The sequence below is a fragment of the Bos indicus x Bos taurus genome, chromosome 23, assembly GCF_003369695.1.
Source record: "Bos indicus x Bos taurus breed Angus x Brahman F1 hybrid chromosome 23, Bos_hybrid_MaternalHap_v2.0, whole genome shotgun sequence".
Classification (NCBI taxonomy): domain Eukaryota; kingdom Metazoa; phylum Chordata; class Mammalia; order Artiodactyla; family Bovidae; genus Bos; species Bos indicus x Bos taurus.
In genome coordinates this window covers 4,704,069-4,726,730 of record NC_040098.1, presented here as the reverse complement: position 1 = coordinate 4,726,730, position 22,662 = coordinate 4,704,069, and the positions used below count along the sequence as shown (strand labels likewise).

Here is a 22,662-nt window from a genome sequence, read left to right as displayed (position 1 = left end):
TGAAATGACACTTCTGAAATTGCAAAAATAGATTCTGAAACGTGGAAGCAAATCTCAAAGTCAGGGAGACTGTCGGATAGATGTTTTCTAATAAACATTATGATTTTTTTTAAAATGCCTGGGTTCCTGTTGAAGGCCTCTGGTGTAATTGGTGACCTACCTATTTCCGTCAACATCTGCTTCCACCTGGGGGCCTCCGGCGTGTCCGGGTTCTCCTCCAGAAGCTCCGTCAGCTTGTCCTTCAACTCCTGCACTTTGTTCACATTCTGCTTCAGTTCTGCATCAAACAACTAACAAGGAAATAAAAAAAGTAACTGCATTAAAGCATGTCAACATCAAAAGACAAAGACACAATTATAATAGAGCACTTTTTTCTTTAACACGACCAAAATACGGGGAAATATCCACAGTTAGAGGTTGACGTGAGTGAGGACCGGATTCAGGAGTCAATTATATTTTCTTTTCCTCTTTGTAACTATTCTTCAACTAAGTGAGAAAAGAATCCCAAAGAAGAATGCTAGAGAGCTCACCCCACCACCTGGGAAGAATTTCATATATTCTCAAATCCCTTTGGAAAAAGGAAGTGACACCACTAAGACTGTAATTAACCAGAAAATCAGTCTTGAGAGAGGCTTGAGACTCTACTAGTGAATGAGCAGCTTTCTGGATAACACATTATAGAGCTCAAGGATAAGTCAGTCATCTGGAGACATTTTTGCCAGCACTGCTAGCGTACAGAACCATTTTTCTAACCCTGAAAGCTGTAGAAAGAAATACTGTCTATTAAAGAAAGGGAAAGCGTGAGCTCCCCTATTTTATACTGGACAGAACAGACTCCTAATACACCTGGCCCTTAAGTGCATCTTTTCCAATAAGGACTGGCTAAAATCCCAGACTTGAGCTGGAAAGTCAAAGTTGCTTGCACCCAACAGCTCACTCATCTTTATAACGTCTGTGGGTAAAAACAAGTGACTGTTAGGATCCATCTACAGAAAGGCGCATCCAACCAAGCTGGCCCACGACCTGCTGGCGGTTACAGAGCGGGAAACCAGAACCGGCTCGTGAGCCCGAGGGCGCATTCTGGGCCCTGATGGCTCCCTCGTGTCTCCCGTGGACGGACCCGTGGACGATACCTTGTTCTGTTCGACTTGGCTTTTCACAGCCTCCGTGTCCACAGGTGTTGGCGCCTGGTGCCACTTCGTGGCAGTGTTGCTCATGGTCTGCAACCACTGCATCATGGCGCTGGACTCCTCCTGGGCCTTCTGCAGCCTGGAGAGCTTGGTGCTCAGCTCGCCTATTTTGTCCTTAAGCAAGAGGCCGAGATCTTCATAGCCATGGCTTATGTCAGTCATGTCCTTTTTAATGGATGTTAAGCCTAAACGTAAGAAAAAAAATTAACACCGACACATTTTCAGGGTATTTAGAGCTCCAGAAATAAAAACTGGTTCTAGGTGCTATTTCCTTCTATTAGGTTGGTCAATCGTTTGTTAGGGTTCTTCCATAAGACGTTACTGAAAAACCCGACCGAACTATTTTGGCCAACCTGACATGTGGTCAAGATTAAGTCTACTATGATAAAGTCAAAGAGTTTTTAGAACTAAAATGTCACTTTCATCTTACAATGGTACTTCATGACCAATACATTAAGCACACTGCATAATACCGGTGAAATGAGGTAGATATTTTACATGGAATAAACTACCCAAACCATGAAATGTTACATATTAATTCCTCAGGCATCAAATTAAAAAATAGCTCAAATAATGTTATCCCCAGTGAGAAACTACCTCAAATTAACCCAAAAGAAGGAAATATAAACGAAATGCCAAACTAAACGACCAGATTTTACCTTCAAATGAACAAAACTGCACAGAATGTTATATAAATATGTTATTTATGGAGAACATGATTATTTTTATGTCATTTTAATTCAAAGTTTGAAATTTTGATATAATTACTTTTTGTCCCTAAAAAGATTTTCTCTTTCTCAAAAAAAAAAAAGTTATTTAATCAAGAAACATTTAAAGTTACTATTTACCTTTATTTGCCAAAACTTCCTGAGTATCTGTGGCTGTTCCTTCACCATTTAATATTACGCCACCTGCAAAAATATTAAAACTGAAGTCATCATAGACTTCTGTCATATTACATGTGTATTAATAGCAGGTGGCATTAAAAAAAATAGTTGCTCAGTCGTGTCAGACTCTTTGCAACCCCATGGACTGTAGCCCGTCAGGCTCCTCTGTCCATGGGATTCTCCAGGCAAGAATACTGGAATGGGTTGCTATTCCCTTCTTCAGGGAATCTTCCCAACCCAGGAATCAAACTTTCCTCCATTGCAGGCAGATTCTTTACCATCTGAGCCACCAGGGGAAGCCCAGGTGGCATTAAAACAAACCCCATAAACAGTAATTATTTTAAAATGTTATTATATTTTAAAATTTAAAATAGTGATTCAATTTCAAAATCAAATGAAGGTTTAAAAGATCAAGCTATGTCCTCTCTTCTGTATAAAATTTACTCCTAAAGTCATAACACGATCAATTTAAACTCCAGAGTTTCAGAAACTTTAGATTACTGATACATTAATCATTAACTATTAATCTATAAGACAACTTGATTGATGCTTTTGAATTGTGGTGTTGGAGAAGACTCTTGAGAGTCCCTTGGACTGCAAGGAGATCCAACCAGTCCATTCTAAAGGAGATCAGTCCTGGGTGTTCTTTGGAAGGAATGATGCTAAAGCTGAAACTCCAGTACTCTGGCCACCTCATGCCAAGAACTGACTCATTGGAAAAGACTCTGATGCTGGGAGGGATTGGGGGCAGGAGGAGAAAGGGACGACAGAGGATGAGATGGCTGGATGGTATCACCGACTCGATGGATGTGAGTTTGAGTGAACTCTGGGAGTTGGTGATGGACAGGGAGGCCTGGTGTGCTGCGATTCATGGGGTTGCAAAGTCGGACACGACTGAGCAACTGAACTGAAAAGACAATTTTGGGGTGATAATTGCTTTAATGCTGAAGTTATTTTAATGATACAGTCACCGAAGCACAGAAGCTGGTTACAGTGTGTGTTGCTTGAAGCATAAATGCCTGACGGACAGAAGAACATCCACCTCAATGTAAGGAACCGAAACTGTCTGCTGCAGTGACAGTCTTTTCGTGGGTTTACTGGAGGTGGAATAATGTAAAAAGACATGAAGGGAAAGTCAGAAGTAAAAGAAACCACACTGAATCAGCACAGGGAGAGGAGGCATAGGAGCTGGGGCCCTAGGCCCTGGTGTCCGTCTCACCTGAGCTTCAACCAGCCCACTGATGACCCTGTGAGTCTGCACAGATGCAGCCAGCCCTCCCTGCTGCTGGGGAGAGGAAGACCTGGCTCACGAAAGCCCAGTGGGAATTAAAGACAGGCACCCTACTGCCTAGAAATAGGAACGGCTCGGTGAGTGGTAGTAATTACTTCTCTTTAATTCTATAAACATCTAGCATCGGTATCTTTTTATAATCAAAATATTTTTTAAAAAATCAATTAAGACTTTCTCATATGAGTACGCCTTGGCTCTCTCTCCAAAACACATTTCCCCCAACTAAACACACGAGAACAAACCTGAACAAAAACACTTACATATCTGAATCTTAATCTAAGTGTTATCCCCGTAAAACAAAAATCACACACCATGGCATTTCAAATGGAAGTGAAAATGCCCTGTGGATACTCAAGATTAATTCCTACCATGCTTGGGAGTTGTTAAAGAGCAGGGGAAAAAAAATGTTTTTTGCTTATTACAAATACAAAGAGGACATGGAGAACTAATATAAAACACCGCAGAATTCCTTCCCTTTAAAAAAAAAAAAAAAAAAAACCTTGACATTTCAGGAAATCTGATTAGGAGAGAAAGAAGCGATCATCACACACATACACTGTGAGTATTGCCTGAAATGGGATTAATAGAGCAGAATGAACAGTGTGGGGAGAGGCCCAGCTGAACGCCAGCCTCACAATGGGGACAGTCGGGGGTGGAAAGAGCAGATAAACCACAGAGGACCCTCAGAAACTCTCAGGATAAAGATGCGAGATCTGCCTGCAGTCTACTCTTGGATTATTTCAAACCTGATAGTGACAACAATATAAATATGTTTTGCACTTAAAACCCTATCTACAACTTAAATTTTAGAACCCTTTTTATATGACTCTCCCCTTCTGTTGAGAAGCATGACAAGACTGTGATTCAGACATGCTGGCTAACCTAAGACAGGACTGTTTTCTTTGGGAATAAAAGAATAAAGCAGATGGGAATAAATTGAGAGGTCCACTTGACAAAAAAAAAAAAGCAAACCTGTTTCCTCCCCTTACTTCCTTTTTTCCCAGGAGACCAGATGCATTTCTTTATCAAATGTTTCAAATAGAATTGCTACATTTCCATCAATGAAGGTAAAAACAAACAAACTGGAATCTAATCTTTCCCCTTTCCCAATATAATGCTCCTTCTTCTTACAGATGAATTTGGCTACATTTTAAATCGTAGTAAAACCCAAGAGATCTGAAATTTGAACAGTACAGACACTTTTCTGTGGCAGCATTTAGTGTGTTTAGACACGTCATATTTCTTGTCACTTTCCCTTTGTATTTCTGAGGTTATTTTATGCATTAATTAAAAGAAATAACATAAACACATGAAATAAACACGGGTGGACCCAATTCTTAGGGGTTTTGCCACAAATGTAAACAGCGCACATACCTGACTTAACTGCTGCTATGGCCTTCGCAGGGGTGGTGACAGCGCTGATCAAGTTACATAGTGAGTTCCCACTGTCGCTGACTTTCTGAATCTCTGGTGTTTTTAAGCTCCACTTCTCTTGTAATTTCTTGAGATATAAAAATACATTATTTTTCAGTCTTAGTAATCTTTTCCAAGTTACACATTATAATTCAGGATCTGAAACATATCTTAAAACAGTGACGATTGTGGCTTCTGACTTATGGGAGAGTGGATGCAAGAGAAGAACAGCATCTCTATTCGTTCCAACAGCCCAGGTGACTGTTAACACTGTTGCTAGTGAGGAGTGGGGTTGGCACCATCCTGAATTCTGCTCCCAGCCACAGTGGAAGCTGGGCCGGCCCCAGCTGCCTGAGTTCCAAAGTAACTGTCAACTGTAAGTCTGCAGACTGTACTAGGCGACAGCCAAGCTACAAGAAGAAAGGTACTAGAAAGTGTTCTTAAAAATGTAAATTCAGAATTCTACTTAACAGCGATTTTTAATTATCAAAATTTCAATGAATTTTTTAATATCTAAAACTCATCCTATTATTTTCTTCCAGCACTGGAATCAGCAAACATAACATACATTTTTTAACTTTAAATAGTACATAACAAAGGAGATTCAAGCAACTCAACAAAATTTTAAAAAGAAAAATTAGACTACATGGTGAGCTTCAAACATAAACAGTTGGAATAAATATAAGGACAAAAGAAAAACAATAAACGTGCATATGTTAAATAAGATTCAAAGTAGAAATACCTGTATTTTTACATAAAGCATATAAATGATGAATAATCAAAATACTCATGCATATCCACTCAAATTATACATATCTAAAACTATCACAAAAAAAGTAAAAATAGTGAAATCATAGAAGGGCACTAGATAAATATCACTCAAAAGCAAAAAACAATAATGTAAAAACTTCAGTGAATTTTAAAAAATACACGACTCCACAAACTTGGAGTAGAAATCTTGCCATAACTGGTCCTAAGTTTTAGACCTGAGTCAGACGACAATAACTTCTATCTTCAGATACCGGTTTGAGTGATTATGTTCAAACTAGGGCGAAATGCAGAACTGAAGAAAAGCATCTCTTATTAACATGATGAGAAATAGTATAAAAAATAACTGAAACTAAGACACATAGGGGCGAAAGCAACTTGGACCACTTAGCAACTCACTTATACGTCTCTCTAAAAAAGCAAATTCACTGCAAGTCTGTGTCCTTTAAAAGGTTCAGTTAAACTCATGTCATGATTTACAAGTTTCACCAAAATACACTGTATATTCGTGAAGATCTAACATGAATAGGAAGCCTCCGTTCCCATTCCTATTCCTATGAAAAGGAAACCTGCCATTCCTGACACCAGCAAACGAGAACTTGGTATCAAACACAGACAGTGATTCACCTTGGTTTCTTCCAAAGATTTCTGCAAATCTTCTGCACCAAAAGAAGGCTGCACAACGGGAACTCTTTCTGTGGTTTCTTTTATCCATGATTTTAATGATTTAACCAGGACTTGAAAGGCACCCATCTGTTCTTGACAAGAAGATACTGCTTCTTTTCTAGATCACAAACACCATTGACAAATTTAAGCCACAAAGGGAGATACCCCAAAGGACTCATAACTAATAAACAAATTATTACTCCTATATCAGATTTAACATTAAGAAAAAAAAATCTTCGCCCACGCACATGCCAACCCTCAGATACAGGAGGAAAGATTTCGTAGGTGGCAAGTGAAATCAGTGAAGTCCTTGTCTGTTTTCAGTAGAGTCCACAGATCAAGACAAAACGGTTATGATGTCTGTAACCCATATGGAACAGCTCTCTACAGTGCTACACAAACTCTAAAGGCCATATAAACATCTTTAACATGATTTACAGTCAGTGTGCTTTGATCTGTCTGCTTTATACGGTGCTAAACGCCAGCAGGCTGAGACCCAGAAGGGAAACAAGCCACCGACGTGAGGGAAGCACAGCGCCACCCAGTGGTGTTTATGCTGCATTACAGTCCAGTCCAGCCCAGTTCAGTTCAGTTCCTTGACTCAGTCGTGTCCGACTCTGTGACCCCATGGACTGCAGCACGCCAGGCCTCCCGGCTGCTGCTGCTGCTAAGTCACTTTAGTCGTGTCCGACTCTGTGTGACCCCATAGACGGCAGCCCACCAGGCTCCCCTGTCCCTGGGATTCTCCAGGCAAAACACTGGAGTCGGTTGCCATTTCCTTCTCCAATGCATGAAAAGTGAAAAGTGCAAGTGAAGTCGCTCAGTCGTGTCTGACTCTTAGCGGCCCCATGGACTGCAGCCCACCAGGCTCCTCTGTCCATGGGATTTTCCAGGCAAGAGTGCTGGAGTGGGGTGCCATTGCCTTCTCCGCCAGGCCTCCCTGTCCATCACCAACTCCAGAGCTTACTCAAACTCATGTCCATCGGGTGGGTGATGCCATCCGCCATCTCATCCTCTGCTGTCAATTTAGTGGATGGGTAAACTGGTCTTCAATGGACATGAACTTGGACAAACGCCAGGAGACAGTGAGGAACAGGGAAGCCTGGCAGGCTGCAGTCCATGGGGTCGTGAAGAGTTGGACATGACTTGGCAACTGAATGACATATTGGGTCTTTAGAGAGGACAGGACTGAGTTTCTAAAACACAAGGTGAGACCTAGTGATGCTGAATTTTAATGGATGCCTCCCCCACAGTACTCAGAAAGCTCCACGGTGAACTGTACACAGACCTCCCTGGACACGCAGCACCAGGGACGGAGGGTACCGCCTGGCACATGCACAGCTCTGAGGAGAGGTCTGGCAACTGGATTCGGCTCCTGGATACTTTGCGGATCGTGTGTGCTCACGTGCAGGGGTGTGGATTATCGGCAGAGAGTCCGCGGCTGCTAAACTAATCACTGAGGACCACGCGGTTTTACCATTGGGTCCATTTGACAGAAAAAAACAACCTAGATTTACCCAGGGAAACCAAGATTACTTCTTCTGTGAAATGTGAACTAAACGGGATGGAAATGATAGCTCTGTGAGTAGTTCCCACAGCGCCCAGAAGTTTCAGGTAGAGAATTCTAAAGAAATAAAAAGAGTTGAAAGAGAAATGGTTACTTTCTATCTTTGGCGGCGGGGGGGCGCTTCCATATGAATTCTGGCAAAACCAGATATATATTTTAAACTAGCACGAGATCAACAGTATATTCAATCAAAGCTCAGTCACAAGGCTCACCCCCGTGCAGCTTTTTACCTTAATTTAGGTTCACTTTTGTATCTTATCTTGTTTGTTCATGGAATCATGTCTGATCTGCTGCTGCTGCTGCTGCTAAGTTGCTTCAGTCGTGTCCAACTGTCTGCGACCCCGCAGACAGTAGCCCACCAGGCTGCCCCGTCCCTGAGATTCTCCAGGCAAGAACACTGGAGTGGGTTGCCATTTCCTTCTCCAATGTGTGAAAGTAAAACGTGAAAGTGAAGTCGCTCAGTCATGTCCAACTCTTTGCGACCCCATGGACTGCAGCCTACCAGGCTCCTCTGCCCATGGGATTTTCCAGGCAAGAGCACTGGAGTGGGGTGATCCTGCATGTCTGATCTACAATTCCTTAAAAACCAAACTACTTTTTTAAAAAAAGACATCCAGAACTATATTGGATTGATGCATAGTTTCTGAACTGAGTCCAGAAAGCCATGGCCACTGGCTATCTTTCAAGGTTATTTCAAGGCTTTTGCTGAAGATTTTAGACTAAAGTAAGTTCAGACTACTTTCAGTAAAACACCACCACCACCGTGCTCCTCACATAATGCCTTCTACTTTCATGCAAGAAAAATTCACTTTCCCTCCTAAACAATTTAACAAAAATACACTTCATTTTAACAGCAAAAGACTTAGCAACACAGAAGGACTTATAAAGTAGCCCTATGCTTATTCTCAAGTTTCTAAAAGTGTTCCAGGTTATCTGTGTAAAGAAATAAAAATCATGCATTTCAATTAGTATCAAGTGGAATGAAATTCAGTTTCTTAAGTGGTGCTCACTTTTCTTTGACAGTGTCCTCCATTTCCTTGAATTTTTTTGACAAATTATTTGTTTTTTCAAATACCAGAGCCTTATCCCCTGGCAAGCCATGGCTGGAGATCTCCTTCAAGAGGTTCTGCAAAACTTCCAGATCTTTCTTGCGTTCTAGCAATTCAGATGTTGATTCCTACAAAATATCAACATGAGATGTTGCTGCAGACACAGAGAACAGACCAGTGGCTGTCAAAGGGGAGGGGTTGGGGAGGGGTGGGGTGGGGGTCTGAGATCAGCAGAGGCAGACTCTTAGATGCAGGAGGACAAACAGGGTCCTACTGTGCAGCATGGAGAACTACACTCAGTATCTGATGACAAACCACGATGGAAAAGAATATGGAAAAGAACATACGTATTCGTATATATACACAAATACCCTTTTTCAACAACATGAGAGATGACTTTACACATGGACATCACCAAATGGACAATACTGAAATCAAATCGATTACATTCTTAATAGCCAAAGATGCAGAAGTTGTAAACAGTCAGCAAAATAAGACCTGGAGCTGACTGTGGCTCAGATCAACAGCTTCTCACAGCAAATTTCAGGCTTGAACTAAAGAAAGAGGGGAAAACCACTAGGCCAGCCAGGTATGACTTAAATCAAACCCCCTATGAATATGCAGCAGGGGTAAAGAACAGATTCGAGGGATCAGAACTTGTAAACACTGTGCCTGAAGAACTGTGGTCAGAGGTCCGTGACATTGTACAGGAGGGGCAAACAAAACCATCCCAAAGAAAAAGAAAAGCAAAAAGGCAAAGTGGTTATCAGAGGAGGCCTCACAAATAGCAAAAGGGAGAAGAGAAGTGAAAAGCAAGGGAGAAAGGCAAGCGTGTATCCAACTAAACGCAGATTTCCAAAGAGCAGCACAGAGAGACGGGAGGGCCTTCTCCAACGATCCGTGTATAAAACTAGAAGAAAACAGCAGTCTTCAGGAGAACCGGAGATACCAAGGGATCATTTTATCCAAAGATATGCACAATAAAGGACATAAAGAGGAGAGACCTAGCAGACGCTGAAGAGATAAAGAAGAGACGGAAAGAACACACAGAAAAACTGTAAAAAAGACCCAAATGAACTGGATGACCACGATGGTGTGGTCAGCCACCGAGAGCCAGGCATTCTGAAAAGTGAAGAAGCCATGTGGGCCTTAGGAAGCACTGTTATTATCAAAGCTAGTGGATGCAACAGAATTCCAGTAGAACTGCTCAAAACCCTGAAGGATGATGCCATCAAGGTATTGCATTCAATATGTCAAAAATCTGGAAGACCCAGCAGTGACCACAGGACTGGAAAAGGTCAATCCTCATCCCAAGAATACTGAAGAATGTGCTAACCATCAGACAACTGCACTCATCTCGCATGCTAGTAAGATCATGCTTAAAATCTTGCATGCTAAGTTTCAGCATTATGTGAACCAAGAACTTCTAGATGTCCAAGCTGGGTTTAGAAAAGGAAGAGGGACCAGAGATCAAATTGCCAACATCTGCTGGATCACAGAGAAAGCAAGGGAATTCCAGAAAAACATCTACTTCTGTTTCACTGATTAAGCCAAAGAATTTGATTGTATGGATCATAATAAACTGTAGAAAGCTCTTCAAGAGATGGGAATACCAGACCACCTGACCTGTCTCCTGAGAAATCTGTACTCAGGTCAAGATGCAACAGTTAGAACCCTGTATGAAACAGCTGGCTGGTTCAAGATTAAGAAAGGAGTGCAACTAGGCTGTCTATAGTCACTGTGTTTGTTTAATTTATATGCTGAGCACATCAGGAGAAACGCTGGGCTAGATGCGTTACAAGCTGGAATCAAGACAGGCAGGAGAAACATCAACAACCTCAGATACGCAGATGATACCACTCTAAAGGAGGAAAGTGAAAAGGCACTAAAGAACCTCTTGATGAGGGTGAAGGAGGAGAGCAAAAAAGTTGCCTTAAAACTCAACATTCAAAAAACAAAGATCATGGCATCCAGCCCCATCACTTCATGGCAAATAGAGGGGAAAAACAGTGCAAAGAGTGACAGATTTTCTCTTCTGGGCTCTAAAATCACTGACGATGGTGACTGCAGCCATGAAATCAGAGAATGCTTGCTTTTTGGCAGGAAAGCTATGACAAACCTAGAGAGTGTGCTGGAAAGCAGAGACATTACTCTGCCAAAAAGGTCTGTATAGTCAAGGCTTTGGTCTTCCCAGTGGTCATGTGCAATTGTGAGAGCTGGACCATAAAGAAGTCAGAGCTCCAAAGAACTGATGCCTTCGAACTATGGTGCTGGAGAAGACTCCTGAGAGTCCCTTGGGCTGCAAGATCAAATCAGTCAATCTTAAGGGAGATCAACCTTGAACACTTGTTGGAAGGACTGATGCTCAAGTTGAAACTCCCATGTTTTGGTCATCTGATGCAAACAGCTGACTCACTGGAAAAGTCCCTGATACTGGGAAAGACTGAGGGCAGAAGGAGAAGAGGGTGTCAGAGGATGAGATGGCTGGACGGCATCACCGATGCAATGGACATGAACTTGGGCAAACTTTGGGAGATGGTGAGGGACAGGGAGGTCTGGCGTGCTGTAGTCATGGGGTTGCAAAGAGACAGATCTGACTGGATGACTGAACAACAACAACACACACACACATATAAAACTGACTTAGTTTGCTGTACAGCAGAAATTAACACAACACTGTAAATGAACTAGACTTCAATAAGAAAAATAAAACAATATATAGGATGTTGCCAGATCTTCAAAGGGCTTTCCACCAAGTTGTGGGTATGGACGCAAATGACGCTACTCAGAATGTCAGAGAACGATCCTGCCTACGATCTAAGTGTAAACCAACATGCAGGCAGGCTGTCTGAAAGAGAACACGGTAAACTTTAATTTAAAAGTGCACCCTACGTTCTACTCTGAGTTCTGGAACAGGATATGCATGGTATCTATGATATACAGAAAATGAGAGATGGGGTTCACTTCTGGGCAATGAGCAGAGGCCTCAAGGAGGAGACGGGCTCTGAAGTTTTTAAAGGAGAAAAGCACGGATCTTTTCCAATCCATCAGCAATTTAAATGATGCCTGTTAATCGCAATTCTGCCCGTAAATGTATGCGCTTGTCTTGGCTGCTGATACACTTGATCAGCCTTGTGAGTTCCAAGGAAGACATACCTGCATAAACTGAGACAGCTCAGTAACATCCTTCCCAGGTACATCTGCCTCAGTGAGAGCCTGGGTTTTGGCTTCTAAGAACGTGTGGAGCTTCTCTGAGAGGTTCTCAAACCGCTCCACTTTGGTTTTGAGCTTCTCCACCTGGGCAAGTTTTTCCTTGTGTTTGTGACTTGCTTCTGAAAACCGGAAGGCTAAGTCCTTCATCCGGGCCTGTAGCGAGGATGCGGTGGATGGGTCGGTGGTTTCTGTGAACCGCTTCACTTTCTCATTCATGGCGTTTATGCTGCTCTGCCGCCCTGCAATGTCCTGCTCCAGCATCTGAAATGGACCAAAGACCATGTGCCCAATATGTTTACAAATAACGTCACAGACTTGTAAAGATTACTATTCACAACAACAGAAGCTTGAGCCACCTGTGACTAAGGAAGCTAACGGGAGTGACCGACCAGCTGACGGGGTCCCCCAGCCCCAGCCCACCCCACCCCCCGCCCCCGCCCGGCCAACCACGGAGCCTGCAGACAGCTGGCCGGCTGCCCTGGAGACGCGGCAGGTGGCTGCCACTCTGCGACCCCAGGATCTCCTGCAGCCCAGGGATTAGCCACGCTGCTGGGTTTCTGAAGGCCAGACAAGACTGATCTGATTAACTCCTGGGCAGCGGGCTGAAGCCGGGCGAACAAACAGGGCCCAGCGTGTGAGACGCCGTCTGCCATGAGCGACGCTCAGGAAAGGTACAAGCAGCCCCTCTCTGCTCCTTCGCACACGTGACTGTGCAGGCACTACTTTGCACGCTGCTGTACTCAGGAAACATCTCTTTATGCCTTAAATTCATCTTAAATCTACCCATCTTTGGAGCTCATTACACTTTTTTCAATATAATTTTTAACTGAGATATAACTGACATATATAACATTATGTTACAATAATGTTAAACAGTAAGTCAGTTTCAGCTGGACAACATAATGGGGCTCCCCCGATGCCCCAGCAGGTAAAGAATCCGCCTGCAGTGCAGGAGTCACAGGAGATGTGGGTTCAATCGCTAGGTCAGGAAGATCCCCTGGAGAAGGAAATGGCAACCCAGTATTCTTGCCTGAAAACTCCCACAAACAGAGAAGCCTGGCGGGCTCCAATTAAATGGGTCTCAAAGAGTCAGATAGGACTGAGCAACTGAGTTCACATGCGCATATAACATGAACATTCGATAGTTGGAAATATTGCTAAATGATCACTACAATAAGTCTAGGTAACGTCCATCACCACACCTAGTTACAATTTTTTTTCTTGTGATAAAAACTTTTAAGATCTACCCGCTTAGTAACTTTCCTACAATTATTTTGAATATACCCAATATCAAGTGCTATTTTAGCCAGAGAACCCAACAGTACACAGGTTCAAGTTCCCAGGAAAAATAAGTCTGTTTTTCCCTAAAGAAAATTAGAGGGTTGTGCTTTCTGCCATCTAGAATGAGGCTTACAACTCAAGACTGTATGTTGAGGAGGATATATAAAAGAGCAGATAATGTTACAGTAACACTTTATATATAGATTTTATGTCTGCACATGGGAAAATCCAGGATATATGAATTTTAGGGATGAAAATGTGTAGTGAGGATGAGTGAAATGCTTTGAGACGGGCAGAGCATGAAAGCATCCACACTTTTTAAATAACCTGAGATACTGTTTTTCCCCCACTGAATAGTGGTCTACTTGTTTGAAGTCACTTACGATGCTTTTACTGATGACATCCTGCAGAGCGGTGGAACTCAAGGGCAGCTGGCACGGCTCCTGCAGGCAGCGCTCCACCCCCTCCATCCAGAGCAGCATCTCGTCCAGGCCGTCTTGCACGCTCAGCGAGCGGGTCAGCGTCATCTGCAGCTTCTCGTTCCGCTCACTCACAGACGCAGACAGGTCATCGTACCTCCCGACAATGTCATCTAGTCCAAAAGAATCAGGGAACGTCAACCACTAAGAGCTCTCTGCCCCATTCCTTTCCAGAATATGCTAAGGAGATTCACAAAATTCCCACACTAGAACTGGAAGAAGAAGAAAAGATTTAAGTGGCAAATTCATATTTGCACCATCAGAGCACCACCAAAACCTGAAAACAGAAAGCAAAGATCCCAGTGGAAAATAAAAAGCCGGGGATTTTTGACTAGTGTATACGTGTGTACATCATCTGGATTGGAAAAGAGATTTGGGGATGTATAAACATTTGAACTGTCCCAGAGAAATGAACGAGTTCCAGATAGCCAATCTTTGGAGTACATGGTGGTTTCTCAATGTGACATTTCATATTAGCCACACTTCATAACTACGTGGGGGGGGAGGCGACAGCTGCACAGAGCCAATTCCAAGGGAAAACACACTTCCAAGGATTTATTCAGAATTCACCTTTACACATAAAAAGTATTTCAATCTCTGTCTCTCTTGCTGTCTCTCATACACACACATAGACATTTAGGTTCTGTCATCCTTTGCATCCTAAGCAAAGGATTCAAACACATAGAAGGTGGCAAAAGCAAATGTTAATAGAAAACAGACAATGAAAATCCACATTAAATGAAGGCGGTTGAGATTACACTTCTAAGGTTAACACTGAATTTCTCTGATAAATTTAATAGCAGACAAAAAGGGAAGGAAAAACACAAACAGGCTGACCTATCAGATGAGATCAGTTTCCATTCTGAAGACTTAAGACGCTTAAAAAAAAACTTTCTGGCTAGTTTTCATTCGTATATAAAGCTCTACATTTTAACATCCTATATTCTATGTTGCAGACCAATGAGAAATTCAAAGAACAATGGTTTTTACTGTATTCCCCTCTCCTTTCCTCCCCACAACCTGTCTCTCTGGAAAACAATCATCAATTATCACTTACTGTCCAAGAATCTGAAAAAAATTGTAATGATTTCTGAATGCCATCATTTATACACTATGACCTTATATTCTTATGTTTGGCCCACAGAACATATTCCATATAATTTTTGTTTGTTCTAACACTACATCATGAGAAAACAGTTTGACAAGTTTTCACCTGACTGAGAGGTCAAGCTGGGATGAATTAGAGAGTCAGTCATGCTCCTTTTATGAAAACACTAAGAAGGCCCTGGGAAGGGGGTGGGGAGGACACAGCAGGTTCAAGTTCACGATTCTGTGAAGTCACAGAGCAGGCCACCCAAACTGCAGGCCACAACTGGCAGGTGGGCCATTTCTCACGTGGGCAGCTTCCCCAGGGCAACATCCTGTCTGTTTAGCCATGGTAAGTGATTTCCCAAGTAAGGTCACTATTTTAATAAACTTAGCACACACAACACTGTAAATCAACTATACGACAATTAAAAATTTTTTTTAATCAATGCGTGGTTTACTTTTGGACTTAGTAATAAAATATCACTAAATTCTTAATTTTAGTAACTAAAAATTATGCTAGAAAAACATACAAACAAAATTTACTTTTAGAATGTTACTTTGTAAAGTGGTTGGTTCTCTTAGAAGTCAACTAGATCTTAGAGAAACTCCTCTATATCTTAAATATACTTTCACATATTCCTAGAAAACTATGCCAGAGAGAGAAGTTTTACTCTTAAAACAATGTAACATATGTTAAATAATGTAACACATATTTTTAAACAAATGCAAGTGAATTGTGTACACTTAACAATCAGAGAAGGCAATGGCACCCCACTCCAGTACTCTTGCCTGGAAAATACCATGGACGGAGGAGCCTGGTAGGCTGCAGTCCATGGGGTCGCTAAGAGTCAGACACGACTGAGCGACTTCACTTTCACTTTTCACTTTCACACATTGGAGAAGGAAGTGGCAACCCACTCCAGTGTTCCTGCCTGGAGAATCCCATGGATGGGGGAGCCTGGTGGGCTGCCGTCAATGGGGTCACACAGAGTCGGACACGACTGAAGCGACTTAGCAGCAACAATGGGGAAAATGTCCAAGTACTTCTTCAAGTCACAGAATTACACATAATAAGAGTCATTTTTCTCCCCCAAGCCCCTGTACCCAAGTCCTCTCAGCAGTGGTTACCAATGTAACCAGTGCCTGGGACAGAGGAGCAACATGTTGTAACGTCCACTCATATTTTGATCTTATACTTGAACATATTACATTTTTTTGTGTCGTATAATCATAATGTACATGTTAAGATAGTAACATCTGAAATTTATAAATACACATGCATCTCTGAGTATCTATATATACAGATGCTGAAAAGTACAGGACAAAATGTGTGATCAGGAGATTGTGACTGTCTCTCGAGAACAAACTGGTGGCAGCCAAGGCAGTGGGGGTCAGGGAGGATGGAGTCGGGGGCGGTTAGCACACGTAAGCTTTTGTACACAGGATGGATAAAGAACACGGTCCTGCTGCATGGCACAGGGAACTGTGCTCAATGTCCTGTGATAAACCACAAAGGAAAAGAACATTATACAAGAATGCATATACAGGTACAACCGGACCACTGCTGTACAGCAGAAATTAATACAAGGCTGCAATTCAACTATACTGCAATTTAAAAAGCTGATAAAGAAACTGCACTACATCACTGTTTAAATCCGTGAAATTAATACTGTAGCAGAAAAAGTATAAAATTTCATATATTTCTTTTACATTTTCTTCAAACAATGCAGTCGTTATGGTCATTATTACTGATATTTTGCCTCCAGGGTTCTTGCTTCTTTCAATACAAAATCATAAATAAGATGAAACATTTTTTCTTGTAAGTTAGAAGAAGCATACTGTATACAGCTGGAAACAAGTCATCCGAAAAAAACATTTTTGTAAAAAGATTCTGACCGCCTGAAAAAACAAAAAAGGTGTGTCTTCTACAGAGTGGTTTATTTTTTAAATTCATTTTTATTGGAGTATAGTTAATTTACAATGTTGTGTTATTTTCTGCAGTACAGCAAAGTATATCAGTTATCCATCCATATACATACATATATATATATATATATCATCCTTCTCTTTACCTAAAATTTCAGTTCAGATTTTAATGCCAGCTCTGTTGTGGTGAAAGGTCTGTTAATCATTTGCTGTGTTAGGATTTTTATTTCACACCAGTTCAGTCACTCAGTCGTGTCTGATACTTTGCGGCCCCATGGACTGAAATGTGCCAGGCCTCCCTGTCCATCACCAACTCCCGGAGCTTGCTCAAACTCATGTCCATTGAGTCAGTGATGCCATCCAACCATCTCATCCTCTGTCATCCCCTTCTCCTCCTGCCTTCAGTCATTCCCAGCATCAGGGTCTTTTCTAATGAGTCAGTTCTTCACATCAGGTGACCAAAGTTTTGGAGCTTCGGCTTCAGCATCAGTCCTTCCAATGAATATTCAGGACTAATTTCCTTTAGGATTGACTGGTTTGATCTCTTTGCAGCCCAAGGGACTCTTAAGAGTCTTCTCCAATACCAGAGTTTAAAAGCATCAATTCTTTGGCGCTCAGCTTTCTTTATGGTCCAACTCTCACATCCATACATGACCACTGGGAAAACCATAGCTTCGACTAGAATAACCTTTGCTGGCAAAGTACTGTCTCTGCTTTTGAATATGCTGTCCAGGTTGGTCATAGCTTTTCCTCCCAGGAGCAAGCATCTTTTAGTTTTATGGCTGCAGTCACCATCAGCAGTGATTTTGGAGCCCCCCAAAATAAAGTCTGTCACTGTTTCCATTGTTTTCCCATCTATTTGCCATGAAGTGATAGGACCAGATGCCATGATCTTCGTTTTCTGAATGTTGAGTTTTAAGCCAACTTTTTCACTCTCTTCTTTCACTTTCATCAAGAGGCTCTTTAGTTCTTCACTTTCTGCCATAAGGGTTGTGTCATCTGCATATCTGAGGTTACTGATATTTCTCCCTGCAATCTTGATTCCAGCTTGTGCTTCATCCAGCCTGGCATTTCTCATGATGCACACTGCATAGAAGTTAAATAAGCAGGGTGACAATATACAGCCTTGACGGACTCCTTTCCCTATCTGGAACCAGTCTGTTGTTCCAGGTCCAGTTCTAACTGTTGCTTCTTGACCTGCATACAGATTTCTCAGGAGGCAGGTCAAGTGTCTGGTATTCCCATCTCTTGAAGAATTTTCCACAGTGTGTTGTGATCCACACAGTCAAAGGCTTTGGTGTAGTCAATAAAGCAAAAGTAGATGTTTTTCTGGAATTCTCTTGCTTTTTCTATGATCCAAAGGATGTTGGCAATTTGATCTCTGGTTCCTCTGTCTTTTCTAAATCCACCTTGAACACCAAGAAATTTTCACACCAAGAAATACTTAATAATGTCAAACAACACATTAAATACAGGAAAAGCAGCAAAGTCAAAACAAAAAATACAGTAGGACAATAAGTGACCTTAACTGATAATCCACTGGGCATTTAAACTAAACACTGTGAGTAGATACCAAGGGTAACGTAACAGCTCTGTTCTCAAGAAAGTCACCATCTAATGTGAGAGGATGCACAAGCCTGACTGTAACTGAACAGATTCCAGGATCACGAAAGACCCCAGGAGAGGAGAAGCGGGGACATTTCAACCTCTTATCACCGAGCTCCCACCCTGACAAGACTTCTCAAGCTTCTGCTCCTGGCCACAGGTTGAAAATCTAGCCCAGCCCAATCCCAACAACCAAAAGAATCTTGCTCGGGTCTACTTTCCCTGATCATTGCACATTATTTCTTTTTTAATCAACTAAAATATAAAATGGAGTTTTTTAAAAAACCTAAATGTAAGGCTGGATACAATAAAACTCTAAGAAGAAAACACAGGCAGAGCCTGTGAAATAAATCGCAGCAGTGTCTTTTTGGATCCACTGCCTACAGTAACGGAGACAAAAACAAAAATAAACAACTGGGACCTAATTAAACTTAAAAGCTTTTGCACAGCAAAGGAAACCATAAACACAACGAAAAGACAACCCACAGAATGGGATGAAATATTTGCAAATGAAGCAACTGACAAGGGGGTCATCTCTAAAATATACAGTTTATGCAGCTGAGTATCAGAAAAACTAGCAACTCCATCAAAAAATGGGCAGATCTAAATAGACATTCCCCTAAAGAAGACATACAGATGGCCAACAATCACATGAGAAGATGCTCAACATCACTAATTATTAGAGAAATATAAATGAAAACCACAATGAAGTATCACCTCACACTGGTCAGAATGGCCATCACCAAAAAGTCCACAGACAATAAAACACTGGCAAGGTTGTGGAGAAAAGGAAACCCTCATACACTGCTGGTGCAAATATAATTTGGTACAGTCACTGGGGAGAATAGTTCCTCACAAAAACCAAAAATAGAGTTACCGTATGATCCAGCAATCCCATTCCTGAGTATATATCCAGAGAAAACCATAATTCGAAAACATGCACGCACCCCAATGTGCAGAGCAGGACTACTTACGTTAGCCAAGACATGGAGACAACCTAAACGTCCATTGACAGATGAACGGATAAAGAAGATGTAGCATCAAAACATCTATACAGTGGAGGATTACTCAGCCATAAAAAGAACAGGGTAATGCCATCTGCACCAACACGGATGGACCCAGAGATTATCATAGTGAGCGAAGTCAGACACAGAGTGACAAATACACGATGTCATTTATATGTGGAATCTAAAAATACTGATACAAATGAACTTATTCACAAAACAGAAACAGACTCAGACACACAACACAAACGATACTAAACGGAAAATGCTGGGGGTTGGAATAAACTAGGAGTTTGGGATCAAGAAAGTACACACTGCCGGCAGAAAGTACATAGTCACATGGACCTACTGTACAGCCCTGGGAACTCTACTCAGTATTTTCTAATAACTAACCTATGAGAAAAGAATTTGAAAAAGAGTATAGATACATGTATGACTGAATGATTTTGCTGTACCCCTTAAACTAACAAAATACTGTTCATCAACTATAATATAAAAGTTTTTAAAAAGTTTTGCTATATTGTCTAAATTAAAACTTAAGGATGTTCTTTGTAAACCACATGACCAGTCCCCACTCCCAAGACGCTAAGACGCCTGCCACAGGGGGCGGGTCTTTGCTCAGACTGGGAGGAGCCGTTTCTGAGAGAAAGTGACGGGAACGTGCTAGCGAGTGATGCCCCCGTGTCTATTAGGAGACCTTTGTTTAGAACACGCCCACGAGACCAGACACAGGGACACTGCACACTTACCCAGCGTTTTCTGGATGTCACTTTTGGCGGGAAGGAGAGATGCCCTGGAGTCTAACAACACTTCAGCTGTTTTCTTCAGTTTCTCTACAGCCACTTGCTGACTTGATATCTGTCCCTGCAGAGCCTGGAGAATCAAATGCCTCAATTATACTCAGTAGGACTGAATAACAGATTTGCAGCATGAAAAAAAGGTGCACGGTAAGACAAAGCGAAATCGGACAGAGATTTGCCATTAGCAGAAACTGACACCAGAATTCTGAGAATCAGGCCAATTATAAAGTGGCACTAGGAACCACCAGCCACTTAGGATCACCCAGATTCACTCCCGGAATAAACGCTCAGCATCTGCGCACGATAAACAGCCTCATTCCCCATCCTCAGACACTCCACCCCCAGCCCAAGTTCCCCACAACCTCCAGAAAACAAAGACAGATGAGAGACAAACAAGCAACAAAAAACCTTTGGGGCCGTTTCAGACTCCAGGTAAGGAGACAGTTACGGATTCTCAGCACATCCTGACTCAATTCTGAGTCATATTCATTTCCATCAATGAAATAGAAGTTATTTAACATCTAACCAATTTCAAAAAAGCTTGAAATTTTTACGAAAAATACAAAGACCACACAGACACAAAGCTTAGCCACAGGGTCTTCTGGTCTAAGGCAGGAAGTGGTGACTGCTAAAGATGAGTAAGAAAAGCTGAGCGGGGAGGACTCCTCCGTGGGGTGGGCCGGGCTGGGTCTGGGGAAGGGGTGGCTCCGGGCCTCCTCCTGGGCTGCACGGTCCCCAGGTGGTGTCTTCCCCCTCCTTCCCATCTGCAAACCACGAAGCAAGCCCTGACAATTTCAGCTTCTTCACCTTTGTTTAAACTTGGGCTCCTGCTCTGTATTTTTGAATCACAGGAGGATGATCTCTTACTTCACTGGAAAAAGCCTCCTAACCACACGCTCTCCCTCCAGTCTCTCCCCCGATACAGTCCCCAGTGTGTTTGATGGAAGACACACACCCGGCTTCATGACTCACCTCTGAAAATCTTTCATGGCTTCCTCATGCTTCAGAATAGAGGGGATACTGGAACTTTCTATCAATGGCCCAAGGAAATCTATTCCTCAGTTCTATCTTCAGTTTCATCTTTATCCACCTCCGGTTCCAGGTGTGGCCCACGATACAGCTATCCCTCAAAGAGTCACTCTTCCTGGACCCAAGGCCCCAGCATCTCTACACACTGAGCTTGGCAGGCAACCCTGAGCTTGGCTCTTACCTTGAACATTCAGCCTGGGGGCCTCCCTGTCTCTTCCCACCCCAACCTGGAACACCGCCCCGAGGAGCTCCCAGATTTGCCCTGTGAATATCACTGCATTGATCTGTCTCTTCCATCAAACTGGAACCTCCGTGTGAACTAGGAATTGATACTGTCCAAGTTCCGTTACCACTGCCTCACCCAGTGCTGGTCACATAGCACTGATGGAAGTTTCTGGAATAAATGAGTAAGTGCATAAGTAAATAAATGAAGATATAAGGTGTAAGGTTTTAAAAGCTCCTCTTCTATTTTAGCCTCCAACAGCAACAACAAAAAGCAAATGCCTAAAGCCAGTAGCAAAAATCTCCTCAATTAACTCCCATATCCAAGAAGCTGTGATAATACAGGCAGCTGGACATATGTCCAAAGGTTCGACAAAAAAGGACCAGCTTGGGACCTGTGATCTGAGTACCAGATCCTAAAGTTGATCCAAGAGACCAGAGAATCCGCATCCAAATGGTCATTTTGGGAAATTCTCCCACAGGTTTAGTTGCCATTAACGGTAAGAAGTTTCTCAAAACAGGAACTTCACCTAAAATGGACTGAAGTCTAAGCCACACAGACAGCTTACTCACCTCACACAGGTTAATAGGAAATGAAGCAAGTTTAAAGGTACCTCCAAAAAGAGTATTCTTTAGAATGTGAGTTCCCCAAAGTCAGAGACAGGGTTTTAACTCCTTGCATCTTCACAAAATCTAATAGCTGACCTAGTATATAAATGTCTCCGAACGAACGAATTTATGTAAAAGTGATCATGGTTTTATAAAAATATCCTATACCAACGATGGCCCTACCGACCATCCTAAAACTTAAAATAGATTACAAAAAAGCATCTCTTCTTTACCTATTCTCTTTAAAACATCCACAGCTTTTCTCTTCATAATTATGTTCAAAACAGTCAATAGGTTTCAGTCCCTAACAAGGTAGGTCCCATCACTTTATGGCAAATAGAAGGGAAAAGAGTGGAAACAGTGACAGATTTTACTTTCCTGGGCTCCAAAATCACTCTGGATGGTGACTGCAGCCATGAAATTAAAGCAAGCATTTAATTTCTTAATGCAAGCAAGCATTTCTTGCTTCTTGGAAGAAAAGCTATGACAAATCTAGACAGCGTATTAAAAGGCAGAGACATAACTTTGCTGTCAAAGGTCCATAAAGTGAAAGCTATGGCTTTTCCGGTAGTCA

General features: G+C 42.2%; 1 protein-coding gene across 25 annotated transcripts in view; it reads right to left on the bottom strand.

Moving 5' to 3' along the window:
- Positions 1-22,662, bottom strand: part of DST (dystonin) — a 520,430-nt gene that overhangs the window by 112,844 nt on the left and 384,924 nt on the right. For all 25 annotated transcript variants that reach the window (XM_027524344.1, XM_027524350.1, XM_027524347.1 and 22 more), the window contains 9 exons: positions 20,178-20,301; positions 13,709-13,917; positions 11,988-12,305; positions 8,793-8,959; positions 6,177-6,333; positions 4,743-4,869; positions 2,039-2,101; positions 1,134-1,375; positions 161-290 (listed from right to left, as the gene is read on the bottom strand). In XM_027524344.1, coding sequence (XP_027380145.1) covers positions 161-290; positions 1,134-1,375; positions 2,039-2,101; positions 4,743-4,869; positions 6,177-6,333; positions 8,793-8,959; positions 11,988-12,305; positions 13,709-13,917; positions 20,178-20,301 — 1,537 coding nt within the window. The remainder of the gene's footprint in view (positions 1-160; positions 291-1,133; positions 1,376-2,038; positions 2,102-4,742; positions 4,870-6,176; positions 6,334-8,792; positions 8,960-11,987; positions 12,306-13,708; positions 13,918-20,177; positions 20,302-22,662) is intronic.